Raw genomic sequence first — 27,251 nt, forward strand, 5'->3', positions numbered from 1 at the left:
TGGGTGTATAAGTTTTGGGTAAATGTTAAAAGTGTGAACCATTCAAAAAAAGGTTGACAAAGACTGCGTTATCCGAAACCGAGGCCTAAATTCATAGACAGGTGTCCATATGGCCCAACACTGTATTTTCGACCCATTCTAAAAGGTAAGCGACATTAAAGCGTTGTTTTGCTTTGTGCGAACCTCTAACATCTTTTTTCGATTCCATATCATTAGGACAAGATGAAAATACAAAAGTTGACTCTTAATCGCTATAAACGCGAAAAAAATGGTGTGTGTTTGGTTTGCATTGTGTAAACTTTAACATATGCGACCTGACGCATTGGGCATACAACAAATTGCTCGCATATATATGTATATAATATATATATAAAAATACTAATTTTAATCAAGCTGATTTTGACAAACATGTTGTGAGGGCATTAACTTCACAGTTGTAAGGCTGGATAGAAACCACGTAAATATGTCGCCCGGAGTGCAAAAATTGAACATTTAATCGTGTTTTAAAAGGCGCGATGAAAAACACTGGTCGCGCAAAAAATCTAAGTTCCCCGGCGCTAACTAATTGTGATATCAAAAAATATTCGGAGCGCTGATGTTAAAGTTGGCAAAAACACAGTTTGTGGTGGGGGGGGCATGGTGCCCAGCCCCAGTGCACAACTAAAATCTTTGTCAACCTATACTCCTATAGCATATTGTTCTGACTAAACACAGCCCAAATCGGAAATAAAAAAGTAGCAAATACTGTTCACAAATCGAGAAACTACTAAATCATAGTAGCCCAAAAGTTCGCAAATCGCACAATCATGAACGGTTTTTCTTCAAGTACTTATTTACACATGGGTAACTGGGATGTAAAATATACGACAGCATTTATGCAGAAAAATGGAAAACAATAAAAAAAATTTTTAATGGAAACAATAAAATCTTTTTTTTTTGACAAAAAGTAATATATTGGAGTAGAGCTCGCGCCCCCGTTAGAATTGTTGGCGACCCGGTAAGAACCACTTCAATAGAATACAGAATTTTATAAAATTGATAGGGAACATAAAACATTTGAAAATGACTGGTCTAAAATACCGTATGTTAGCGTTTAGCCAAATCTTTACAGTAAACCTTTCTTGTCAACAAATTTATAAAACCAGAAATAAAAAAGACACACTTCTTTATTAAACCAAATGCATGGAGCACACATAAAGGAAATTAGCAGGTAAAGTGGCGTATAATAAATATACAACATATGGGTAGCAAAAATTAACAAGTTCATAAGCTAAACCGTTAAAATAGTATTTCATCGTGGGTGGAGAAAAAAATAACAACAGAAAATAGCACCTCAAAGATATGCTGTTAAGTGGATATATAAACAAAATCATAACGGACCTAATTTTAAAATAATAATTTCATTAAAAGTTGTTAAGCAGCACAATATAATGCTGAAGTTAACTATGAAGTGTCCCCCCGTGGGAATGTCCGGCGTGCTTTATTCTAATACCCGATATTTTACGTACATCTAAATACATTGGTATAACTATTAAGACACGCGATGGTCTAGTAAACTAAGATATTGAGCAATCACTTTCATTTTAACCTTACAAAACATATTTCCATGTAGAAAGGTTTCGTTTAATAAAATGATAGCAGAACACCACGGATAACACCCTAGTTACCAAGACCTGTTTCTATCGGAAATTACCGGACAACGTTGCTCTATATCAGGGGTCACCAAACTTTTTTTTATTAAAGGCCGAATAACTGTAAGGTATGTCGATCGCGGACCGGATAACTGTAAATATCGAAGGTCGCGGGTCGGATATAAAATGAACCAAAAAACTGGCCGGATGAATCAAACTTACGGACCGGATTTGGCCCGCGGCCTGTAGTTTGGTGACCCTTGGTCTATACTCCCCACAAATTTAAATAAAAACTACATGTATCCAAAATTTAAATAACATGATTAAGGGGGCATCGGAGGTAGATGCAATGTAGCGTCAGCACAGTAAAAGTCCGACTTACTCATTTTACAACAAGATCCCCGAAACATTACCACTTTAAAATGTTGAGTGACATCATTATATGGTAAGGCAAGACGAACAACTAAGTAACGCATGTGAAGGCATATTCTAATCAAGTGACGTGTAATATATTGAAATAACGGTTAAATCATATGGCATATATTTGCTTCAAAACTTTTGAAGCTTGTCGAAAAGTAAGTAACCAACATACTAAGCAGTTTATTTTCTTCTGTGAAAAATACGACGGTAAACAAACTTCGATAGCTATATGTATTAAACCTCAGTACCGGAGTCTGACTCATCCTTAAGGTTGTTGTGAATTTGATTGTCAACCTTCCGACGTCCCTGCTGCAGTAGAGGCGTTGCCGAAGCTAGATTGTTATTTCGCTGGGGAATCGACACTGAAACAACTAATGGTACATCGCACGTTTTCAGGTTTATATTTGTGTTTTGAGATCGTCCAGCAAGAAAATTCTTATTAGCGAGGTTGCTGGATTTGTTTGGCAAGGAAATTTTTGCAACAAGCTTGTGTTGCTGTTCGTCATTCAGTTCAACCAATTGTTTTTCTTTCAGTGAAATATTCGGTTGCTTATAACCTTCTTGTTTGCGACTCTTTGACCACCAGCAGACATAAAAAACAACAACCACTACCAAGAGCAGGACAACACCGGCGCCGCTGCCAAGTACAATGGTCCACACATTTGAGGGCATATCCAGCTGACTTTCTTCAATGGTTATTCCCCTCATATTTGTACCGTTTTGATGATCATCGCCATCGGACAAACCTGCATAGTTACTACGCCGGTGTCGCCTCGTAACATCACGTACGGTCAACATTGCTGAGCGACGAACACGAGAAAATTCATTATCGGGACTGATTACGTAAACCACCTGCAAAACATACATAAAAAACAATTGTCGAGGTAACGTTTAAAATGTTTAAACTGGGAAATATGTTGAATTGATGATGGACAATGCAGTATTTTATATAAAAACAACTTGAATATAGAAAGGCCAAGTAACTTCAACTTGTTGAGAATCATAGTCATAGCTGTAGTAATAATTATTTACCTGTATAAACCATTGGTGTCCAGATTCAACCTTGTATAAGGCGTCAACTTTAATGAGGAATCCATCAACGCCTGGCATGCGCCGCATGTCAGCGAACTTGCTGTGATCTGAAGCAAAGAAAGCATCGAATGGAACGTTGCGGAAAGACCTATCTTCGCCGCTTGGGTTTGAACGATCCTACAGCATAAAACATAAATGCCATATCATGCAATATCAATATGTTATGGAATAAAACGAAATATTAAACACAACTAAATTGAATTGATGATAACATCGGCCAGAGTATCGATTCAAAAGAATCATACCAAGAGAAGAAAGCGATGTTGAAGGTTCTTGTTTGGTTCAATGCAGCCATATTTACGACCTTTTCCGTAAATATCACCATTTGGATCAAAGTAGGGAATATAACCATTATGGCCAGCGCATAAATAAACTTTCTCCAGTTGAAGACGATATGCGCTGTTCAGATCCTGGTCAGGAGTCCACAAGACACGACCAAAAATCGTTTGGCCTAAAGAATATTGAAAAAGCAAGTTTAGGAAATGGAAAGTCCGACCAGTTTTTTTTTTTTTTTAATTTAAGTAGTCGTTTATATTAAGAAGTGACATTTGTGGTCATAAACGTAAAAAAGTTTCAGCTCATCCGGCCTTGAAAAAGCCGCATTTTGGATTATTATAATGGCCATCCATGTCAATTTACCAGGCCATGTAACCCATGATTTAAGATCCTCTAATTTGTTAATCAATTGCGTAGAACGAACCAAAATTTCATGTCATGTCAGTTTCTTGCATTTTCCATATGATATGACTTATAGTCGAGTTCAAATAAGTTGTAAAAAAACAACAAGGCGTGTGCGTTTCAAGTTACAGTGAAACTGTTGTGTATTTAATTGTACTAAATGTTTTCAGCATACTTTGCAAAATAATTTAAGCGGACCATAATTTAATTTAATTAGCTTTTATTAGAAAACATATATTTCGATTTTGCTGTAAAATGTTTTTTTGAAACACATATAGCCTATACACTGCAGTTATGGTTTGACAATTGGAATGTTGGGTAATGCTGAATTTTTACGGGTATTAATTTTTTTTAATTTTGCGATAAATATTGCATCTAAAGCAGGGGTCGGCCACTTTTTCCTAGTGGCGGGCCTGACCTAAACTCAAAAAAGACCGGCGGGTCGTAGTCAATTTTAGTTAATATTTTTTGGAACATGCAGTTTTCAACATTTTATTATATTAACTGTTAAATCATAGGACCTTTTACATTTACAAAGGGACCTAATTAGTCTACATTTGAGGAGAAACATGCGTTTGTTTGCCCTAGAATTTGAGTGTCAAATCAACCAGTCAGAAAAAAAGGCAACCAGTCAGAAATTATCTAAGAGTTATACCTGGACCACACGAAACATTTTGGTCTATTTTAGAGTTAGCGATTGTCTATCTTAGTTAAACTGAGATCTTAAAGAAATTAAGTATATATAAATATGCTGTTGCTACCAGGCATAGTATATTTAAAATAGGTTCCTCTGGCATATATTTCTTTAACCAACGTTTCGGCTTACTATCCGGCAAGCCTTCGTCAGGGACTAACACACAAAGCCAAACAAGGCGCAAAGTAAAATCACACAAAGAAAAAAGGAGATAAAAATGTGCGAGACGCGTTCAAAATTCACAGCGATAAAACAACGTTCAAAATATAAAGCGATAAGAAAACGCACAATTCAGTGGTTATCTTTTAGCACCTGTCGGTAAACAAAGCGTCCGTTTTGATGTTCATCGTGTCCGGCCTCTGGTGTATATGCCAACATTCCCGAAACAGACGTTTTCGGTCGCTCTCTCTTGCAACAACAGTGCCCCATCAAAATTGATACCAGAGGCCGGATACAATGAACATCAAAACGGAAGTTTTGTTACCAGCGGCGTACCGACCGATCGATCGAAACCCTCTCCTTCCAGTTTCAGGCGTTGTTTTAGCCATTTAGGCCTATATCGATAAATTTAGGACGTATTGACAGATTTAGGTCTTTTTCAGACGTTTTCGATCTTATTCTGTTCTGGATACTACTGCGTTTTTGGCTTTATTATGTCCTGGGTCTTAATACTATGGTTTCATAGATTTTTCTGCTTTAAGTATTGTTGCTTTTTTGGTTTTATTGTACGTTCCCTTATTTATATGTAGGTCTAATTACGACTTATTAGATAGTCTATTTGTGACTAGCGATGTCCGATAATTGACGATTTATTCCGATACTGATATCCAATATTTTGGACAAAAAGTATCGCGATCCGATTCGATTCCAAATTATTTGATACCAATATTGTGACTCGGTAATAGACAGAAACGGTTTATTTGGCTGGAGCGCGACATGTGTTTTCCGGTATCAAGTTCGGAACCGAGAAGACAGCGAACTGCAAATCGTAAAGGTGGAATACCATAGTGTGGAATGTTTACAACCACATATTATTAGTTAATAGCTGTATAGTGTATAATACATCCTATTTTAGTTACTTGGTTGAGTGAATTATACCTCAAAACGCTAAACAGGGGTGGATTTCTAACTTCACACCCCACGTGTCTTCCAACCCCGTTTAAAAAAAAGGCTTTTTAGACTTTCGCTGGTGTTATTTTATGTCAGGACTGACTTGAATTTCGTAGCCCATAACTAATACGGATAACAACATTAGGGGTGTTAACACAATTTTTTAGGGTCTATTTCGGGAAGGTCTTGTCACGGTTGCCGCGATTAAACAACAAAAAACATTCTGTTGCAATTTGTCTGTTTTGCTCTGATGGCCATTTAAATGCTCTGATGGCCATTTATTCAATTCTAACCTTTAGTGTATGCTCCATTATAGTCAAGATCAATACTTTCACGGCCATACTCTTGCGGATCCATCATGAAAACTTTGTCATTATTGAAAAGTTCAAATTTTGTTTCCAGGGTGTAAACTACAGGCACAGGACGAATCGGTTGTTGAAACTCGATATGAATCGGAAATCTGCGAAATGTTAAAGGCGGTTAAAGTAGCTTGTCTGTGCATACTGTTTACCAGAGTTCGTAGGCATCAAATATATGTCCACATAAAGTTTACTGCAATATTAGGAAGATACAAAATTATATTTATTGCATCAATAGAAAATAATATTACCTTTTTGGTGGGTACGCTGTGCATTTGATTTCGTTTCCTTTGGATGCAAGTTGCCAATTTTGCGTCGGGGAAACTGTGCAAGGTAACAATTCAACCACATAGTTACCGGTGTAGTCCTTCCTGCTGTAGTTACTGACAGCTCTCCACTTTTGACGCGGAGAGTCGAACGAGCTTTCCGAAAAACGATTGACGAGTTTAAATCCAATATTCATGCTGTTGGGTGCAATGATTCGTGATGTCTAGAAATTAACAATAAAAGTGGAACCAAAGTGATGACATTTGTTGTGTTCCGGTAGGTTAATGGTTTGTCTGCTCACTGCTCAGTTTAAGTAAAGTTATTAAATCAAGGCACTTTCGGGGGCAACGTAATCTGCGAAAATCCACATGTTGAGGAACAGGCAAAGATGCTGGTTTTTCTTTTGGAGTTTTCATGAATTTTTTTTCAGAGATGACGTCAAACGTTTTCGTCAAAACGTGACATCCTAAATATTCTTTCAATACGTATAAGGGTTAAGAAACGTAGCAAAAAGTTTGATTTATCACCAAAAAAGCATAACAGTTAATTTAGTGCGCTGAAACGTATAGGAGTACTTTTAGGTAATAACTATTTACTTTTTAATGGTTTTAATTAACTTACCTGGTCGGGAAGAGTTCGATGAGAAACGACGAATAAACCGCGAAACTTAGCCTGAGTTTCGAATTCAAATAATAACCTTCCATCGTTGTCAGTTTTTATAAGGGTCACCCGTATGGAACCAGATGGAGTTTCATCAGTGATAACACCTACAAACAAATAAAAAAAAGTTAGGCAACAAAAACACAAGGCAAAAGTACATCAAAAACATATAAAACTTGAATGAAAAGTTAAGGTTAATATGTGGCAATTCATCCTGAAATAAAATATCTACCCAACCGAATAAGTTTTTTGATGTTAAGTTTGCGACAAAGACTTTAATCACCTGGTCGCCAGTGTATGTTGCGATATGTGAATGAAAACTCCATATCAGTGTGGTGGTCGAGGGAACCCCAGCCTCGTGGAGCAGTAACATACACGTAGGAAACATAGAGTGGGACGGTTACAGTGATTTGCGAAGAGGCTTCGTCTCGAAGCTGTGGGACAAGTGATTACAATGTTATAAAAACATACAGGTTTGCTTAAGTATAAATTGGCAACGAAATTTATGATCCGACCCTTTAAAGTAAATTAAGCGAAAAAAGGCGACATGTAAATTATGTTGAAGCAAGCTTACTTCCAACACTGAGTTTGGGTACCTCACAGAGAGATCGTACCGTTATAGTCGAAGTTAGGAGTTTTTTTTTTAATTTTGTTATAAATCTCTTCATAAGTGCTATAACAGTGGTTCTCAAAGTAAGGGTCGCGACCCAAACATGGGTCGCGCAGGGTCAAAAAATCGGTCGCTCTGTGGTGATTCAATCCTGCGCAAACTAACTTTTTCGTTTCATTTTTAAAGTATTTTTCAGTTCAATCATTACTGAATTATTACATCATAAGTGGTTTTGTGAACGTTTTGCTGGTAGCCAGCCCAGCTACAGTAGCTGCTAAGTGTAAGCGGTAGCCTCACAGTAACTTAATTAGTTTGTTTAATTTTTTTAGAAGATTATTCTGCTAGCTCGTATTACACACATATACCTCAGAATAATCACTGATAAACCTGGGATTAGAATTGAGAATATTGTGCAATATTTATTCGCAATTTGAAGTCCTGAGCAGAAACTCAACCGTTTCAGTTCGAGCTATCGGTTCGTTTCTTTGTATGCTAGCTATATAGGTTTGTTCCTTTTAACTAGGTCATTAGTTGCAGGTAGTATTGTTAAAAGTTAGAATCAATCATTTGTTTGTAATAACCATTGTTTCATAGAACTGTGTTTTAGCATTTAACTGCAATATCGTCGGCTCTCGTATACAGAGCCAGCGCCCTCTTACCCCTAACTACAGACCTCAACACGCTCCAATGTACTACATCTGGTTGTCTGTGTCTTTTTCTATTTCATGCATATGAGAAAAAATTCATTTTTTGATGTTTGAGGCTTTGGTCGTGAGGTGTTTATAAAACTCACATTTAGGTCGCGCTCAAAAAATATTGAGAACCACTGTGCTATAAGGACATACAGCAGTGTTATAATCGTATATTATTTTTTTGTCCTCCTAACTTTCGTAAATCACAATGGTCCGACCTAATGATGGTTTAGATTAAAAACAAACAGTTTTAGGCTATGTTTAACTTTTATTTATGTGTAGGCCACTTTATAGGGCTTCGAGGGCGGCGGGCCGCCGTAGGCAACTTTTCAAGGCAATCAAGAGTTTTCATTATGAACAAGATGTTTTGCAAATTGTAGTATAAGCAAAAATAATCTTTAATGGATGTGTAAAATAAGAACAGCATAATATTGCTATCCGGCATTAAACGTAAGAGACTAGGAAAAACTCATTAATATATAAGCGCATATGAGTGTTTTAATATAAATCGAAATTATCGTGCTCATGCAAGCAATATTTTTAACACCAGTGAATTCCACCTGAAAGTCAATATCCTTCTTGCCATTACAAAAATCAATCAGTTCACTCATTTTGTAGTAAGAGTCGAACTGCCAGATACAGGTCTTCAGATTAAGATATTTATACAAATCAATCGTTCTTGGCTCACGAACAGTTGGGTCAAACTGATACGGTTTGTCAAACCCCGGACCGAATGTCAACTTGGAATAATCGGTCTTCTCTACAAATCCAAGATCTAACAAACAAAAAGGTGTGATGGTCAAACTTCATTATAGTAATTTCTTTTTCTGCAGTTAACAAAGAACACTTACTACAAATTACTTATATGAGATTGTAAAAAAGCTTTACTTTTGACGTCGTTACTGTTGAGAAAATCGTCACGATAAGCGAGGTTGGAGCAAACATGTTGCCGTTGATCAATTGATCGTGCTAATAGTAATTGAAGATTACTGAACGGCATAGTGGATATAAGAGGAAGGCGGCCATCTTGGTGTGGGATTTGAATCTAAAAATTTCTCATTTTATTTAAGCGGATTACGTTATTGGTAGTTGGCATTTATAAATTTATAGAATGAAATATTTCCGAGTGAAGGTGACTTTGGGCGAAGCAAGATTAGATGGTAGGATTGTAAAAAGGTAGGTAAAAGAGAATTTTGGGGAAGGTAAAGGTGGGTCGGGGAAGGATTAAAGAGTGGAAGGCCCCGGGGAGTGTCTAACAAAAATAATTACGGGACATACTTACTGAAACATGTAAAGTGTCAGGATATTTTTTAGCCGTAGAAGGTATGTAGCCGAGTTTGGCAATAAAGCTTTGGGCGTGAAAACTTTGAGGAGAGCCCGATACGATTGGGCTGTGGCACATCCCGCTATCTGTTCCTATAGTAACGACTTTACTTCGAAGAGGTGTACCAGCCATGTTGGTTATACTATCCACAGCTTGTGCGACACAGCGCACATGAAACCTAAGATTTTGCAACATATTACTAACTGTCATTTTGCTATTTATATGTAGTTATATTAAACTTTACCTTCTTCCAAAATATATGCTGTCTAACACTTTAGTATTTACACTGGTGTATGGTGTGTTATCAGTAATAGTTTCAAATGGAGGTGTTCCTGCAACTTGCTCTGTCGGCATGGCAACCTTAAAGAAACAGAATATAGTACGACGATCATTTAAAAATATGAATTCGTAATTAATTTTTGGTACAAAATGTTACCTCCCAGCGAAACTTTATCGCAGTAGTATTAATGGCGGCCTCTTCGCACAAGCTTTCGGTGTCAATGTAGTTTGGATATTTAGAATCACAAGGAGTAACACAGATAAGAGGATAGCCGGGGTTGGGGTCATTTTTAATTCCAAGTTCAACATTATCGTAGTCTAATAGTGAAACCTAAAACACGCATGAGTTTTAAATTTAACTGGCTGAAAAAACAGAATGGAGATTAAACTCCAAAAAAGGTATGGTTGACATTATTTACCAATCCACATATAAGCGCAGGTAGATAGAATTGCTTTAAATATCACTATTTAAAGGTCAATGTCATTTTTTTGAGAAGAATCTGTATAGGCCTGGGCATACTAATTAGCTAGTAATATATATAACTTTCAACAACTTAGGTTGGACAAACGAAAATACCTAAATCCAGCGACTCCTACAGCGCCATTGCACTTATGGTGGTTGAATATTAAACCGAAACGCTTGTTCATAAACTGCATCTTATTTGTTTTTAATTATTAGATAACTATAAAATATCTTTAACAGACAGTCAAACGACACTGGTTTTACAAAAAATGCAACAGGGTCACCAATTGCGTTTAAAACATGTACTTACAACAACGGGTGTGGATGGAAGAACAAGACTTCCTGCAGCATCTTTGTCCAGTATTGTCAAAGTGGTTTGAGATATTTTACCTAAAAGTGCGTTTACAGGATCCTCGGGACCAAGCACGATTAAAAACGACTCATGCCATTCCGTATCCTCGTTAAACAATATATTTACCTATATTCACAAAATAAAAAATCGTACTAAGTTCATAAAAACACGCGATAAACATTTATTGCTTTTGATAAGCATCTTACTAACCTTAAAACTAACAGCGGTTTGTTCAGGTTCAAAACGAAGCATTCTGCTTTTGGGTTCATAGTCTGAACCCGATTTGGCCGAGCCATCTCTCGTACTACAACGAACCTATGTTTACAAAACAAAAATATTACGGAGGAACACAACATTGTTGTACACCCTCCTTAAAGGCCCATCTATTGAGGTAGGGAGTTAAGGTAGACTGGTTTGTTGACATATTACAGTATCTGTATCTCATTAACTGGGCAAGTCAATGTCTTTGTTGCAAATTTTGTTTATAAATTCCGCAATAGTAACAGGTTTTAAATTCGTTACTGATATCCATACATTTACTACTCTTTTTTCAATAAGCCGATCGCCCTATTTGACAGAATCGTTTTTTTGAAAAGTTTCATGCGTATTATGACTCTTTTTAAAACGATATCTACCTAATTTACGCATATAAAATTTACAAAATATAAATAAATCGCGCAAAAGTTACACGCCTTTGAATTATTATTAATAAACTATATCGAGAGTACAACAGCCCTGTTCAAATCACAAATTTGACTAATTTAAACTAGTAAAACGACACACTAAATTCGGCTTCGGAAAAATTTTATTGCACCTTTTCGATTTACCTATATCAACTCTTTCCAAAATGCATGTTTGTCAACTTTTTTGTTATTGGCATTTGATTCGAGCTTTGCGCGAACCCATCATGTCATTGCATAATGGCCATAAATGGGTATTCTATCCAAGTAAAACATACCGAAGACAGAACTTTAACAAAATAAAATTACTGTTTGTTTGTTGTATACTTTGCACGAATTAATGGAGTTTCTATGCAGCCATACATATATTGGTTTAATGGGTCCTACAACGACGTATTAGCGCTATCACCTTGATGGTTTCTATAATCGGTTTCGGTTGCACATTTGTTAATGTATCAATGTCGTCTAAAACCGTGAATCTGTGCCTATTTCTTCCAAGGGCTGAAGTAGGGCCCGCGAAAGTCAATAAAGTTAAAACTTTTTAAGGACGTCGTCTGTCCACGAATCAAAGAATAAAGTTATTTTCAGCACCTAGGGGACTGTTTCTAAGAAGTTTATAGGTCAAAATAAAGTTAAAATTTTCAATAAAGTTAAAATTTTTTAATAAAGTAAAAATTTGTCAAATTATGGCTTTCGACAAAGTTTTTATGTTTCTTGAGAGTAATTTTTGTAAAAATCGTCGTGGAAGCATTGTAAATCAGGAACTGCGACACAATTAAACCATTTTAACCCATGAAAGCAAGAAAAATGTCACAATGCCCACTTGGATCAGCAGTAACTTTTATCGCAAATTGTCCATTTTTTATTTATTGTTACGTATTTAAATAACTCTTATAAAACACTTCATCTTCATAAACGTGGTCTTTACGAAGATCAACAGTTTGGATTTTAGGAATAGCCTACTGACATTCTGTAATACAAAAATACCTAAGCAAGCTAAATCTATCGCCAAAAAACACGACGCACTTTTTATAATCTATAAAACACCTTGACTTTGCTACAAAATATTACGTTTGGGTCTGAAATCGACAAAATATTATGTTTGGGTAACTGGCATCAATTCAAGGAAGAACTGTAGCCTCTACAAACAAGCAATTTCGTTAGGTTAAAATAAAGGTAAAATTTGATAAAAATAAAAGTTAAATTTTTTTTTTAGGTTAAAATAAAAATGGCCCTACTGATAAGTTATTGCTGGTTGCGCCACCAACCTCGCTGAAATGTAAGGTTAGCTTTTAAGTGCCATGTTTTGATCGCTAGAGTACCTTACTAAGTTGACTTCTGTCCCCGCTTCTTACAACCCGCACAGTAAGCGATCTTTCACTGCCCACCGCAACAGGCTCACGAATGGAATACTGGCCACGCTCAAATTGGACAGTTGGTGCTGAAAAAATAGCGGCAGAAGGATAAATATACTACATCACTAAAAACACTGATTCGTAAAAAAGTTCCTGCAAAAACTAAGTAAAATAGTGCAAACGTTTGTTTATTTACGTTCAATACGATGGTAAAAGCAATGACAACTTTTTATATGCTGTGTGACTTGATTAAAGTAATTTTTAAAAGTAAAGCCTGGTATATTGCTTTTTGAAAAGTATTTAACTATCTTAGAAAGGGATTAACAAAGTTTATGTAAAAATATAGTGGAACTAAAATTTATACAAAACTAAACATACAAAAATATAAATAAAAGTAATAAACGGAGTAGCAGACACAGGACCTCTGTATTTTGAACCAAGAATATAAAGTTTTCTTTGTTTTTTTTTAACAAAATTTAACACAGTTTAAGAAAAACGAACAACGTACCGTCCTCTTGATTGTTGATAGTAACACGAACGCGATCTTTCTCTCCCACTCTTGCCTCAAACCATTGATCACTAGTGGCGTGAGACAACAGGACAGTAAAATGTTCGGGAGACTCAAAGATATCATCGTCAACCAGGCTGACGTTGCAGTAAGACAACTAAAATAATACATATAAAAAAAAAAAATAAAGTGTATTGCACATAAGAAGTATCTTGCTTGCTTGAATTAACCTGTTTTGATCGGAAACTTACCGTCTGTCCTGCTGCAAACACGACACGAGACGTTTCAGTCATTGATCGCTCGACATAATCATCATCGAGTGAGGCAGTACCCTGAAGTGTTGAGCAAATTACCGATGTCATTCCAGTTGCGTCGCCACGCCTTCGAATGGCAAGTGCGACCTGATCAGAACTCTCTTCCACAGTGACACTCGAAACCACGAATTCAAAAGTGGGAACTTAAATAATTAATACATTTGAATAAATGGTGTAAGATTTGTTGTCTATTAAATGTATGTAATATACAGGAGGACATGCCCAGACTGTAAAAAAACAAACACAGTTTTTACCATCATCACGATTGTCACTGATGGTGATAAGAGATTCATAAGGTGTTGTCAAACGACCGTGGTGAATTGAGTTAAGAAATACTGTAAACGTTTCATTTCCTTCAACTTTGGGTGTTTGTGAATCATCAAGAATAGTGATCAAACAAATCTGTTAATAAAAGATATACACGATTTTACCAACAGAAATTAATTCAAGCAGTTGCCAGAACGAAGGCAATTCGAGTGGTCGCATACATCCTGAAATTTCTAGTAGTTTTTTAATCATTTTATTACCTTTTCTACTTCATCGCGTTGAAATGTTATTTTTGTCGAAGCCAGAATGAAGTCTTTTCCTGCAATTGCCGAGGCAGGGGCGTTCTGCTTGGTCGAGCACCATACATCAGTCGAGCGTGACAGGTCTGTGCCACGTCGGTAAATCTACATAAAAATCGTCTTAACGTTAAGCAACAAAACAAATATATTTAAAGTTTTAATGATTCAAAACTTACTGGTATAGCAATTGAGCTGGAATTCTCGTTGATGTTAAAATGGTTATGAGAAATTGAGACGACAGGATCGTCGTTGGGACCTATAATGGTGACGGTTGCCTAAAAAAAGTATTTGCTATATTTTAGAAAAAAACGTTATTTAAGTTTCTTAGTTTGGTATTTATTCTGAAACTAAACAGCAGCAATAGTAATTTTGAAAAAAAAGCATACCTCAGAAAATACACCAATCTTCGAACCATGAGAAGGTTCCACAATTCGAATAGCAAATTCTTCTGAATCTTCATATAAACTGTCATCAATTATTAGAACGTCGCAAGTGGCAGTTGTGACACCTGGAGTGATGACACACGTAAAAAGAAAATGCAACTACACACGTTCTTATAACTACCTTTTACTCAGTACAAACCTGGTTCAAGTGTTACAAGACTTTCCCCTGAGTGTTTGCTTCGAGAAATATAATCAGATCCGGACTGAATGCGACCTTGTGAAGAGCCTTGAGCAGAAACCGAAGCCGTGTAGCAAACTACGGTTACTGGCTTTTCAACATCACCTGTGCAAAAACACAAACACGAATGGCAAAAAACAGTTGATATTTTTTGTTTTTGTCTACCGGCTACCATCCGTCTACATAGCCATCTATGCTTGTTTACAATTTGTTCGCTAGTCTGTCGGGGTACTCGCGCGTAACAAGAAAAAAAACGAGAAAAGAAAAAAACGGTTTATTGCGAGCTAAAGCAAGCGGTCCAGCTTTCACAAAATCGATTAGAGAATAATTTATCCCAGACAAACCGAAAGTATAAAATGTAGCGCACTATAGCCAAGTATTTAGTCGATCCATGTAAGACACGCAACATCGGTCTTAGGTGATATGTTAACCCTCCAAATACCCGGCGTCGTCCAGGTTAAATTAATACTATGCCGCCAAATTTGGACTGATAAGAAAATATTGAGTTGTACACTGTCTAAACAAAAATAGTGAACTTTTTTAGCGCAGGGCTAAGCAAGCGTTTTCTTTTAAAAACAATAGATTTATTGGTTTTCTAAACTTTATTATGGCAGTAAAAGCGTATAAGGATAATAGAATGAATCTGGTTTAGGCCTAGCTTATGGAAGAAAATTGATTCTGAAACCATGTTAAGTAAAACAAATCGAATGTTCACAAAGATGTATTTCAAATATTTTTACAAATATATCCAGCCAGGTTAAATGGAGGATTGGAGGTGATCGACTACTGGCGTCGTCCCGGCTATGTAATAATCACCGCTGCAATAAGCGCGGTAAATTGCGAAATATACTAGACATTAAACAAAATGTAAGAATTCATCACGCTATTCATCACTATTTTATATTACTTTGAAACATGTCCGATTGGCCCTGTAAATTTGCTAGACTAATGTTATAGCCGATAATAATGATAATAAAATGAATGTGGCAATTAAGATGAAACCAAAAAGTAATGTTACAGACAAACAGCATAACAATTTTGTGGGTCAATCGATACGGCTAGAAACGTCCAGCATGGATTCAATACGAGCATTAATGTGACCTTTTAATTGCTATAAAGATACCACCAGTGTGGAAGCGTTTGCAAAGGGCGAGCGACACAGGCTTGGGACAAATGTTTAATTAATTGATACGGATAGCGTAACATCTTTGTCAGAGGGTTAAATAATTGGATTCTTTTACCATATGCTCGATGATATGCTAGATCTACGTTTTTCTAAAATAACCAGCGTCTTGTTTTTTTTGTTTTTTTTTAATAATTGTCCGTCTTTTTGATATGACAAAACTATCATATAAACATTTTCAAGAGTTTTTCACAAACCCGAAAAAAAAACTGACTTGTCGTTAGTAAAACATCAAAAACGGGTGGTTGACGACGCCAAGATAGTAATGCAGTACTTTATACAACAATCTGTTGTTTAAAATCAATGTGTTCTAATAGATTAGAATTTTGTCAAATTTTTTTATTTATTTTTTTAGGTAAAAAAATAATCGCCCTACTAATAATGTAAAAAAACTGTTAAATCGCTAAAAATCTAATGATAGGTATACGACATGTTTTAAACATGTACCTGTGCGCTTTATAGGGATGGATAGAGTTGAATCTACCTCTTCAGTTGTATATTGTGTATCCACAAACTGAAGGGTAGGCATATCGGCATCATCGTTAATAAACACTGTGGTTCTTGTAATATTGCCTAATGGAGAACAATTTAACATGTCATATGTGAACACCAGAGGTATAAAATAGTTTTAGCAAATAGGTGTTAATAATATATTTAACACATCTGAACTATATTTTAAAATTAAATGATTAGAGTTCTCGTTATAACAGATTATTAAACTGCCCAATACCTAACAGTGAGTCGGTAGAAAGAGTGAGTTCAACCGCAAAGTTCTCGAGTCCTTCATAAATCTCGTCGTTGTTTATTTTGATGCTGCATAACTTCTCAGTAGCATGTTCTTCAAATTGCAGCTAGACCAAAAAGCAAGCACGTGGTGATAAAGCAAAAAAATAATTACACAAAAAACAAACCTGTGCAGCATGTTGTGCATAATCGACTATACTGCTATCTAACGAACGTGAATCGGAGAATGACGACGCAGTTCCATGATCTGTTCGACACAACACGAAGGCAATGTGGTTGGTATTTCCACGACGTTGGACAACAATGTCAACTTTGCCGTCTTCCTCATTAACCTTCATAATAAATAACAAATGCGAAATTTAGTTGAGTGGAAGTCTTTAAATGTATACTTCAAAACAGACAAACTTACACTGTACTCTTCCTTGTCAAAGGAGATTACACTCCACCTTATATTGAAAATATTGCCAGTGACGACATTTGGAAGAGAATCACGTACATTAAACATAAACGAGTCGCGAGTGGCTTCCTTCGGAAGCTCCAGTAAAACATAGCGAATCAAGCCCATGTTCACGTCAGCTGTAATTATCAATAGCAATTCGTATGAAGTATGTACGACGGAAATATCCAATGTTTGGTTCAGGCTTAAAAATGCTCCTTTAAGATAAACCAACGGTTACCTTGAGTGAAAGTAAAAATCGCCTGCCCACTGTTGAGGTTAGATTCGACACGACCCCATCTAGGATTAGAAGTAATCGTATAGCTAATAAGGTCATCGGAAGTGTCGGGGTCTTCGGTTAATAAAACGCGATCTGTTATATCGCCTACCATCTAAAAAATAAAAGAACACATTTATTATTTAGATATGGACTCAGAATTATGGCTGTGGAGTCGGACTCGAGTAAGACTACCGGAGTTGTGCATGCACAGTAGTATAGGTGCGCAGTACCAATTTCGGAACCAACAAGGCCGCACAATGTAAATCGTAAAAATGTAATATTAAATAGTGGGTGGAATATAGGCTGTAAACTAAGAGCTGGACACGGCACGAGACTCGACGGAGAGGGCAAATCTGGACGGAATTTATTTTTTCGGACTCGGATCTTTTATACTCTGCAGCCCTAATCACTAAATTGGCAAATTTTACTTTATAAAAAGGTCAATATCTGAATACAGGCTAGCGTTTGTTATACCTTGCCATCAATATATTGTAAATCTTCTATTCCGAGGTTAGTGATAAGCCGCGGAGTTCCATCATCAACAGGAAGAACGTCAATTTTGAAAGTCTTAAGGTAAAATACAATTTACGAAACGTAGTATCAGAAAGAATTGAACAGGGAGCCTTCAGGAGACTAAACGAATCAGTTCATCCATACGTATACTTTTAAGCATGCAAGGCCAGGCTAAAAACTAGCAAGGTTCGAATTCCGTCACTGAGCTACGCAGGCTCAGAAAGAGCTGGCCAAGAACCAACAATAACACTATTATCTGGCTCAACTTAATATTACAATAATTTCATATCGAAGGGCTCGATAGTGCCGTGCTAATGAACCAACCAAACACTTACGTACATAAAAAACTCTCATATAGCCCTTCCGAAGGCGACCCTACGTTGCGAAATATGTTAACCGTTATCGTTGACCAGAATAAAGAAGGGTTAGGTCATACTTGTACAGTGTACAGTACCTATGTATATATATGTTTCAAATAAAATTGTTGTTAATTTCTGTTTCGTAATATTGTTTAAAATAAATAAACCAGAAACTATACTTACAATATTGATAACGAACATATGGTAAATAGTATATAGCTATACCTGAGGACGTGTAGTGCGCACTAAGTCACTTTCTTCAGAAACTATAAATTCATTGTTAGTTCCGTCACTTAAGGTAAAGGTAAATCTGAAATCAAAAAGCAAGATTAAAATAAAAACAACATACCCCATTTTAAGTAAAAGACTCAAATTCTAAATTTAAATTTTAACAGTGGCTTAACTGTTAATTAAGAGAATCAATAGTTGCAGCATGGCATACGGGGATTTATTATTTACAAAACTGGAATAAAAAAGTTGATACCTGTCGCTTAGCGAGTTAGTGCCATCGTGGTTGTAACTTATTTTACTTTCGTAAAGGTCCTCCATTGTGAAAGACGTCACTCTTACGTACTGGCGTCCATTGAGCGATCGTTCAATGGTGCCATGTTGAGGCGATCGTACGATACTAAATCGCACTGATTCACTCTGCAATGAATACTGTTTAAACGGCATTGCATTGTGTAAAAGCAGGTTTTTCTAATAACAGATCAGGAAAGTAGAACGTTGTTGTATTCTTAGAAACAAGCGCGAACCAAGTTTTAGAACACGCTCAGCAGTACGAATCAGTAAACCATGACAAACACAAATGGCTTAAGGCAAAGAATTACAGAACTACACAACAGCGGAGTACAAATAGAGGTGCATTTTAACAAGCTACTTATAACTAGGTCGAATATTTTTAACCTACAAATGACAATTGCAAAATTGTTCTTCCGGCAAATTTTTACAAGTTTGACGATTTTTGTGCATTTTGTGAACGATTTTGACTTAAAATAATTTTGACAAGTTTTGAACTAACGTGTAAACTGTGACAATATTTACCTTTTTTGTCCAGTCAAAAAATGTTTGCCCAAATCATACCTTTTATAAGAGTTACAGTTCAGTAAATTAAGCATTTAGTAAGGCCAAAATCTCAATTAGTTTATTTGTTACCTAATAAATTTTAACAATGTGAGTGTATTGTCATTATTCAAAAACTTTAGAAACCAGTATGTCAATTTACCGACGTGTCTTTATCTGTAGCCTTCAGTTCGAATATGGTTATTGTTTTTCTTACTCCCTCTTGAACACGAATACCCGAATTTTCCACTATAGGAATTGAGTTGTCGATTGGATTTACGTTAATGTTGAAGGTCTGCATAACCTGCAACAAACAAAAATAATTTATTCGTACCCTTTTATCTTCACATAAATTGCTTTAAATATGTCATATATACTTTTAAATAACTCTTCAAATAGTGTAATTATTATGGCCGATTGGCTCACCTCTCACGAATCACCTAAACAAAATTTCTTAATAAAACAGCATAAACCTAAAAAAAAACTTCGTTTTGTGCAAAAACTTACCAAAAAAAATACTGAACACTTCATAAACTTGTGCATCCTAAAACTTGTTCAAACCCTTTTATAAATTCAACTGCGCTAATCAAACAAAATTATTAAAAATATATTGAAAATTTATTTTACCCATAGTAAATGTATATATTTGACTAATATCTAACTGATCCAGATCTAAACAATATAAATATAGTGGTGCATATTTAATTGCCAAATGTCAACCAATATCTAAAAGCAGCCATACGCAGCCAAGTGCTGCGCCATTACGGCAACAAAGGACAGTAAAAGCATCGACTCGTTGCCTGTCCAGATATCCGATAAAAGTCTGCCAATCTGCTGATGTTAACAAGGACTGCAAAAGTGGTGGACAGCAGACGGCCACAGTAAAACAAATAGTCGTTATCAGGCTCACGTAAGCAATACTGCTCTGTATAATATTTTGCATATAATATTTAAACGTCATTAAATAATATGAAAATTAAGTGAAAAAAAAAAACGTAAGACAATTTAAACAAATAAAGATATCGCTTAACACCGAGGGGTGATCGTCAACAATGGTTGCAAACATATTTAAATAACAAATAAAAACGGTATTAGGGTATCGGAGTTGTCACTAGTGCGTTAAGCAAAATAAATAAAACAACGTGTTTCTTAGCAACTGCTTTTAATCATACTAAATAACAATATTTTACACGTAATACGTTAAAATAAACTGGAATAGACGGGGTAGCGTTGGGTTTAGGTGTAGTTTCTCATGAGTCGTTTATCAACGGTTCGTAACAAATCTGGGTATTTATCAAAAAAATTATTACTTGATTTGTTTGTTCTGCCAAAATATTGTGTTGTGGTCCCGCTTCGCGTACTTTCCTTAAGGCAGTAATCGCGTACGCGCATGTTCCGTTAATTGTACCGCATTTCTTTACTGTTTTGCCTGTGGTGATTACTATTCGTCTGTGTTATCTAAATTGCCAATTATCCAAGCTATAAAGGCTTGTTTCATTTATTCGTTAGGCCCATTCTATTTTACTCTTCGAGCGAACAATACAAGAAATACTACAGAGTAATTGGTGGCCAGTTCGGGGATTCTACCAACTGAACGAGTTCTACGCAGTTTGGTATCGAAGATTGAGAAAGTTGCAACGCTGATGCTAGAACAACTTCCAGAGCAGCTAAGACGCCATGATGAACAAATAAAGCTAATTCTTGCCCTAGTCGAGAAAGCCGGTTCAAGTCAAAACGCTGCGCCTTCCGTTGCTACCCCAAGCTTTGCTTCATTCGACTCCACATCGGAGCTGTGGGACGACTACTGGTCCAGGTTTACAACGTTTATACAGGCACATGCTGTACCAGAAACGAGGGTGGCTCAAGTTTTTCTTACCAATCAAACCCCTACGACGTATAAGCTTCTATCAAATCTAGCTGGTCAAAGCTCTCCAGCCAATACGGTGAACGAACTTTCAATTCAAGCAATTGAAGGCTTCATGAAGGAACGGTTCGACCCGAAAAGGTTTGTTATTCGGGAACGCTTTAAGTTTTGGAGCAACATGCAACGCAAGCCCGGGGAAACAGTGCAAGAGTTAGCTGCACGCATTCGCCACGATGCAGGCACGTGCGATTTTCCTTCAATTAGAGACCCGCTGGACGAAGCTTTGCGTACAAGGTTCATTTCCTCTATAGGCAATGAAGCAGTGCTAAAAGCAATCTTCAAAATCAACGCCGATGAGTTAACATTTACACGTGCAATTGAAGTTGCAATGCCAAACGAAGACGCTGCAAAGGAAACCGTGTATGGAACTCGCGGATCGGTACACAAGGTGCGGGAGGCAAAGAAAGGTTTCAATACGTCCACATGCACAATTGACAAGTTTAGGAAGAATACATCTTGTTACCGATGTGGTAAACCTGATCACTTTGCCGTTATAAAAGAGCCACTTGAAAATTCTGTAAACGAATAGGCCATTTGGAAAGTGTTTGCAGGAAGAAACGGGCGTTTACTTCTCCGGTTCAACATGTAAATTCGCTACTTTCGCTGAAGCCAGAAGCAGATTTCAGTCCGAAACTCGTGGTCACCGTCAGCATAAACGGTAAAGCTTGTCTGCTAGAGGTTGACACAGCAACAAGCGGCAATTTCATTTCTGTCAATTTCTGGAAGAAAATTGGGAAACCGAGTTTAAAGGAGACTAATCAGCGCTTTAACTCGTGCCTCATTTAAATCTACTTGGTCGATGCGGAATCGAGGCGTTGCACATATCATTGGACTATCGTACCGATGATAAGGTAAACTTATTATCTGACGCTAACAACCAAGTAGACGCACCATTACAACATGCTTGCAAAAAGCTTTGCGAGGAATATCCTGACCTTTTCAAGGAAGATTTGGGGTGTTTGAAGGATTTTGCACTCGAGGTAAAATTCACTGACGACGTAAAGCCCATTTTCTGCAAGCCACGACCCGTTCCATTTGCTCTACAGAATGATGTCAATCAAGCATACGATGCAGGCATCGCAAAAGCTTTTTGGGCTTCGGCGAAATTTCACGAGTGGGGAACACCAGTAGTTCCTTTACAAAAGTCACCGCTTCCCGGACAAACCAAAGCCAAGATACGAGTTTGCGGAGACTATTCTGTAACAGTTAACCCACAGCTATCTGCACACCGCCATCCACATATCTTCCTGAAGACTTGATGCGTAAGTTGCGTGGTGGTTACGGCTTTACAAAGATTGATTTACCCGATGCCTACAACCAAATCCGGTTGGGACCAAAAAGCCGAAAGCGACTAGCTATTAGTACACACCGAGGGGTGCTATTGCAAAATGTTTTACCTTTCGGTATAACATCTGCTCCTGGGTATATTTTCAATTCATCATGGACGAGATTACAAGGTGTTACAGTTTATCTCGATGATCTTTTAGTTAGCGGATCAACGGCTGAAGAGCATGTTTACAATCTTCGCCAACTTCTTCAACGGCTTAACGACAAAGGTCTACGCTGTCGTTTGGAAAAATGTAAATTCGCGCTAGCACAAGTGGAATACTTTGGTCAAAAGATGGTATTTCTCAAGGATCAAAGGTGGATGCCGCACCAAAAGATGGGTCAAGCTTACGTTCGTTCTTTCCTTAGTTCGGTCCAATTCTACAGCAAGTTTCTGCCTTCACAGTTTTCAAGCGTTGCAGAGCCACTGCATAGACTTACCCGGTCAAACATCGCATGGGAATGGGGTCATAACGAGCAAGCTGCATTTTGCAAATTAAAAGAATTGCTGACAGCTGAAACAGTTCTGACACATTTTGACCCAACGTTACCTATTGGGATTTCCTGCGATGCATCAAACGTTGGAATTGGAGCAGTTTTGTTTCACCGCTATCAAGATGGAAGCGAGAGACCGATTGCCCACGTATCCAAATCACTAACTAATTGCGCTGAAGAAATTCTACCAATATCTATATGGTAGGAAATTTATTCTACTGACAGATCACAAGCCACTACTGGCATTATTCTGTCCTACTAAAGCTACGCCTGCTCTAGCTGCAAACTGCTTAGGCACTTTTTCTTGGCCAATTTCACTTACGGTATTGAATATCGAAAGACATCTCAACATCAAAACGCCGATGCATTCAGTCGTTTACCAGTTGGTGAGGATGCTGACTTCGACAGAAAGGAATGTGCACATGACACCGACACGGTTTGTGCAATCACCAGTCTTAGTTTACAAGTGCAACCCACCGATTCGGCGTTACTCCGAAAGGAAAGTGGAAAGGATCCAACCTTATCCAAAGTCATGCGTTTTACGAGAGAAGGTTGGCCATCTACTATTGCATACAACGATCCAGTTGCAAAGTTTTGCAAGGTTGTAGATTCGTTGAGTACCAGTTATGGGTGTCTACTGTATGGTTCACGGTTGGTTAGACCGGAATCACTTCGTTCTGCAGTTCTACAGATCCTTCATCAAGGACATTTTGGGACTTAACGATGAAGCAACTGGCAGGAACTGCAGTCTATTGGTCAAATATCGATGACGACATTACTGTTCTTTGCCACAAGTGCCAAACTTGTGCTGAACATCAAAACACTCGCCAAAGGCATACAGTGTACATCCATGGATGATGCCAGAAAAGCCATATAATCGATTACACATTGATCACGCAGTTAACTTTCTGGGAAGTAAATGGCTTGTGCTGATAGATGCTCACTCAAAATACCCATGTGTACATCAAACGCAATCTATGTCATCAAGATCAACTATGGAGTTGTTGGAACAAGATTTTGCCTATTTCGGTTACCCCCATATTATTGTTTCCGACAATGCGCAAGCTTTTATGTCCGCCGAGTTTCAAGACTTCTGCAAACAAAGGGGCATCGTTCATCTGACCGGAGCTCCATACTTTCCTGCTACAAATGGTGCGACAGAACGATTGGTGTAAACTTTCAAAAAGGCACTTAAGTCTTCTAAACCCCCCAAAGAGCTACTGCAATACAGGCTTATTTCAAACACTAGTGGATTTTCACCAAGTGAACTACTTAAAGGCAGACAGATTCGGGCAAAAATAAATACTCTGTTGCCTTCGCCAGCACACCTCATGCAACCTAAGCAATCACTGGGAACACGAAAACCCGTGAACATTACTTCTTTCAACATTGGAGACCCATGTTACGCTTTGTATCTTGGTCCAAGATGTACCGAGGATGCTCGCTGGGTTCCTGCCACCATTATTAAACGGTGTGGCAGCCGTACTTTCCACGTTAAGGTTTTTCCACGTGGTACAATTTGGAGACGCCATATCGACCAACTACGCGCTCGATACGCGTCTAATGAGGATTTGGAACCGGGAGCGGAAGAAAGTATTCCGTAGGGCCTCAGTACTAGTGCAGATTCAGACATGTCACTGAATCACGGCTCTCCTTCATTCGGTCCCGACAATCCACGACGAACGAAGAGATCGCGCAAACCTCCCGAGCGATTTCACTTCTGATCTGAGGAGGGATTTCGATCTTCGAAGGGGAGGGCGATGTTGTGCCTCGTGTACTTTCCTTAAGGCAGTAATCGCGTACGCGCATTTCACAGTCACGTGTTTCGTTAACTGTACCGCATTTCTTTACCGTTTTGCCTGTGGTGATTACTATTCGTCTGTGTTATGTAAATTGCCAATTATCCAAGCTATAAAGGCTTGTTTCATTTATTCGTTAGGCCCATTCTATTTTACTCTTCGGGCGAACAATAATTCCTAAGTTTGTTTTTAATCCTTAATTTACATAAAATTTGTTAACCTTTCAAATTTATTTACCTCAATATATTACTTTAGCCATTACACCACTAAAAAAAATTATTCAAACCCCTGTTTTCCCACCCACTTAAGGCATGTGTAACCGCCAAATACTTATTTCAAAAATAAATTAACATAAATACGTTTATGAGTGCAAGCCTATTGCCCTGAAGTTGTTACATAACACTGGTCAACAAATTTTCACTTTTTTTTCCAAACGAGAATGCGAGGATTTCATCTTAGATGTATTTCTTACGTTGATTCTGAATAGTTTTTCTCTAGCACATCACATTTTTAAGATATCACCAATTTTTAATTTTCCGAAAACGCTTTGAAAACAACGCACAGCTGTGATTCATGGCCTTAAAAACGTCTGACATACAATTTTTGTTATACACATAACTCAATTTACCACAATTACATCTATGATGGAATTTTTACTATTACCCTTATAACAACATCCTTAGTGACGCGGTTTTATAGCTTAAAATGTCGTTTTTGATCGTAACTAACTGAACCCAGGTTTTCTCGAAATAAGTTCAACTAAGTGTGCAAAAAAATGCATTTTGAGTGGCACGCATAACCCATCTAAATGCTAAGATAAGCAGATCATCAACACCCACCGGAAAATAATGCAATTTGCATTTTCTGAAAATATAGCACACAGTCACTAAATGCCAGCCAAGCGCGTAATTCAACCTTTTTACATTGTGCATCCTTTGGAATTTTAATAATATTTTTTTCCATTAAGATTCCTATCGTTTTGTTAGCTTAGTAGTGAAAACTTTTTGTAGAGGAATGCTAAACATAGAACTCCACTTTTCTATTCCTATAGCAAAAAGATTTTCTAAGGGGTGTAATGCTTGTGACATTAGCCACTTAACAGTTCCTTATAGGCTTATAGTCTCTTAGTGATGCAGTTGGTAGCACGGCTGTTGTACCAAAAAGGACCATCTACTGTAGGTTGTCTAAGTTTTATTTCCGCTGTTTTATTACTACATCAATCTCAAGCTAGTTGTTGTGCTTTGGTCCTAATACAAGCAGTTAAGACTTTTATTTTGAAAAACATGCATCTATAGTAAGGCTGTTTAAATCTGTCTGAAAAACATAACTGGTTTTGAACTTGTGTGTTCTTTTTAACTCCATTCACCAACTTCTTAAACTTTAACAATTCAAGACTTCCATGAAGAGGAAGTGAAACTCGCATTGGGGAATTATATCTGAAGTGATTTATTGCTTGTCTTTGGTCACACAAATTTAAAAATAAGGAACAACATTACTGATTAAAATCTGGCATTACCGAACATTTATTCGTTTTGTTTTTGTTCTGCTGTAGTGCTATGAGAACTTGTTTAAACAACATCTATACTCAGCTCAGGAAGTGATTTTACATCTGGAAATTACCTACTTAATTACAAAAAACGCTAATATTGAATCTTTCCTATACTGTTTTTTAGAAATATCAGTAAAAAAACAGATAGAATGGTGCGTGAGTCACATTATAGTTGGATAAGGTAACTGTGCGCAATGTGCCTATATTAATAATACAGCAAAGCATCGAAAAATATAAAATGCGAATATTTTAAAAACCTGATGTGCTAGAAAAAAAGAAGGACATTTTCAGAATTAGCGCCGAAAACACATTAGGAATCAATCTATCACATCTCCGTTTAAAATTTGCTGTTGACCAGTGTAATGGTTATTTTAGTGAGGCGATTATTTTTTGACATAAATTTTGATCTAATTTTGGGGGGTTCGGACCCCCCTCCTTTCTGTAAGCGACATTATCGTTTTTTGATCGTTTTTGTCATGGTTTAACTCACCGTCTAAAGCTGCGTGTTTTTTTAACGTAATTGGCCACGCGTTTTAAGCTAATGCGAAACTGAAACCAAACGCAAAATCCACAGTTGTTCTAACATGAAAATAACACTTGAAAAAAAAATTGCCGCCCCTGCTGTAAAACGTGCTTGTATTTTAGCTGACTTGGCACACAGCTCGGCGCAATGTCGTACTAATCGAATAACACCCGGGAAAAACGATCTTCGTTTAGTATTGCAGGTTGCGAAAGACGTCCTTGTAATTTAGCGTAGTCCCGTACATGGATCTATCAAAATCAATCAAATATATTTCACGGTCTTGCTTTCGTTTTTCGCCTAAAGTTAACTATTGCACGCTAAGCAGTTTCGCAGCTGGCGCCTGGCAGGAGTGTGGACGACGCACGTGTTCGCTTTGCGTCGAA

General features: G+C 37.2%; 1 protein-coding gene across 1 annotated transcript in view; it reads right to left on the bottom strand.

Moving 5' to 3' along the window:
• Positions 1-1,148: 1,148 nt before the first annotated feature.
• The window catches only part of LOC146138100 (extracellular matrix organizing protein FRAS1-like), a 66,246-nt gene continuing 40,143 nt past the window's right edge, over positions 1,149-27,251 (bottom strand). Inside the window, exons 47-77 of the mRNA XM_083394283.1 lie at positions 19,416-19,556; positions 18,675-18,838; positions 18,416-18,500; positions 17,793-17,885; positions 17,280-17,430; positions 17,012-17,178; positions 16,770-16,934; positions 16,589-16,709; positions 16,306-16,431; positions 14,637-14,780; positions 14,441-14,562; positions 14,231-14,329; positions 14,016-14,159; positions 13,743-13,890; positions 13,426-13,631; positions 13,175-13,331; positions 12,634-12,752; positions 10,842-10,946; positions 10,590-10,757; positions 9,974-10,147; positions 9,782-9,897; positions 9,496-9,715; positions 9,102-9,258; positions 8,774-8,988; positions 7,195-7,345; positions 6,873-7,018; positions 6,236-6,474; positions 5,919-6,085; positions 3,389-3,594; positions 3,084-3,260; positions 1,149-2,903 (exon numbers count right to left, since the gene is read on the bottom strand). Of these exons, the coding sequence (XP_083250409.1) occupies positions 2,286-2,903; positions 3,084-3,260; positions 3,389-3,594; positions 5,919-6,085; positions 6,236-6,474; positions 6,873-7,018; positions 7,195-7,345; positions 8,774-8,988; positions 9,102-9,258; positions 9,496-9,715; positions 9,782-9,897; positions 9,974-10,147; positions 10,590-10,757; positions 10,842-10,946; positions 12,634-12,752; positions 13,175-13,331; positions 13,426-13,631; positions 13,743-13,890; positions 14,016-14,159; positions 14,231-14,329; positions 14,441-14,562; positions 14,637-14,780; positions 16,306-16,431; positions 16,589-16,709; positions 16,770-16,934; positions 17,012-17,178; positions 17,280-17,430; positions 17,793-17,885; positions 18,416-18,500; positions 18,675-18,838; positions 19,416-19,556 (5,211 nt within the window). The 3' untranslated portion in view covers positions 1,149-2,285. The remainder of the gene's footprint in view (positions 2,904-3,083; positions 3,261-3,388; positions 3,595-5,918; positions 6,086-6,235; positions 6,475-6,872; positions 7,019-7,194; positions 7,346-8,773; positions 8,989-9,101; positions 9,259-9,495; positions 9,716-9,781; positions 9,898-9,973; positions 10,148-10,589; positions 10,758-10,841; positions 10,947-12,633; positions 12,753-13,174; positions 13,332-13,425; positions 13,632-13,742; positions 13,891-14,015; positions 14,160-14,230; positions 14,330-14,440; positions 14,563-14,636; positions 14,781-16,305; positions 16,432-16,588; positions 16,710-16,769; positions 16,935-17,011; positions 17,179-17,279; positions 17,431-17,792; positions 17,886-18,415; positions 18,501-18,674; positions 18,839-19,415; positions 19,557-27,251) is intronic.

The sequence above is a fragment of the Ascidiella aspersa genome, chromosome 7 (assembly GCF_963924565.1).
Source record: "Ascidiella aspersa chromosome 7, kaAscAspe10.2, whole genome shotgun sequence".
In the NCBI taxonomy this organism is placed as follows: domain Eukaryota; kingdom Metazoa; phylum Chordata; class Ascidiacea; order Phlebobranchia; family Ascidiidae; genus Ascidiella; species Ascidiella aspersa.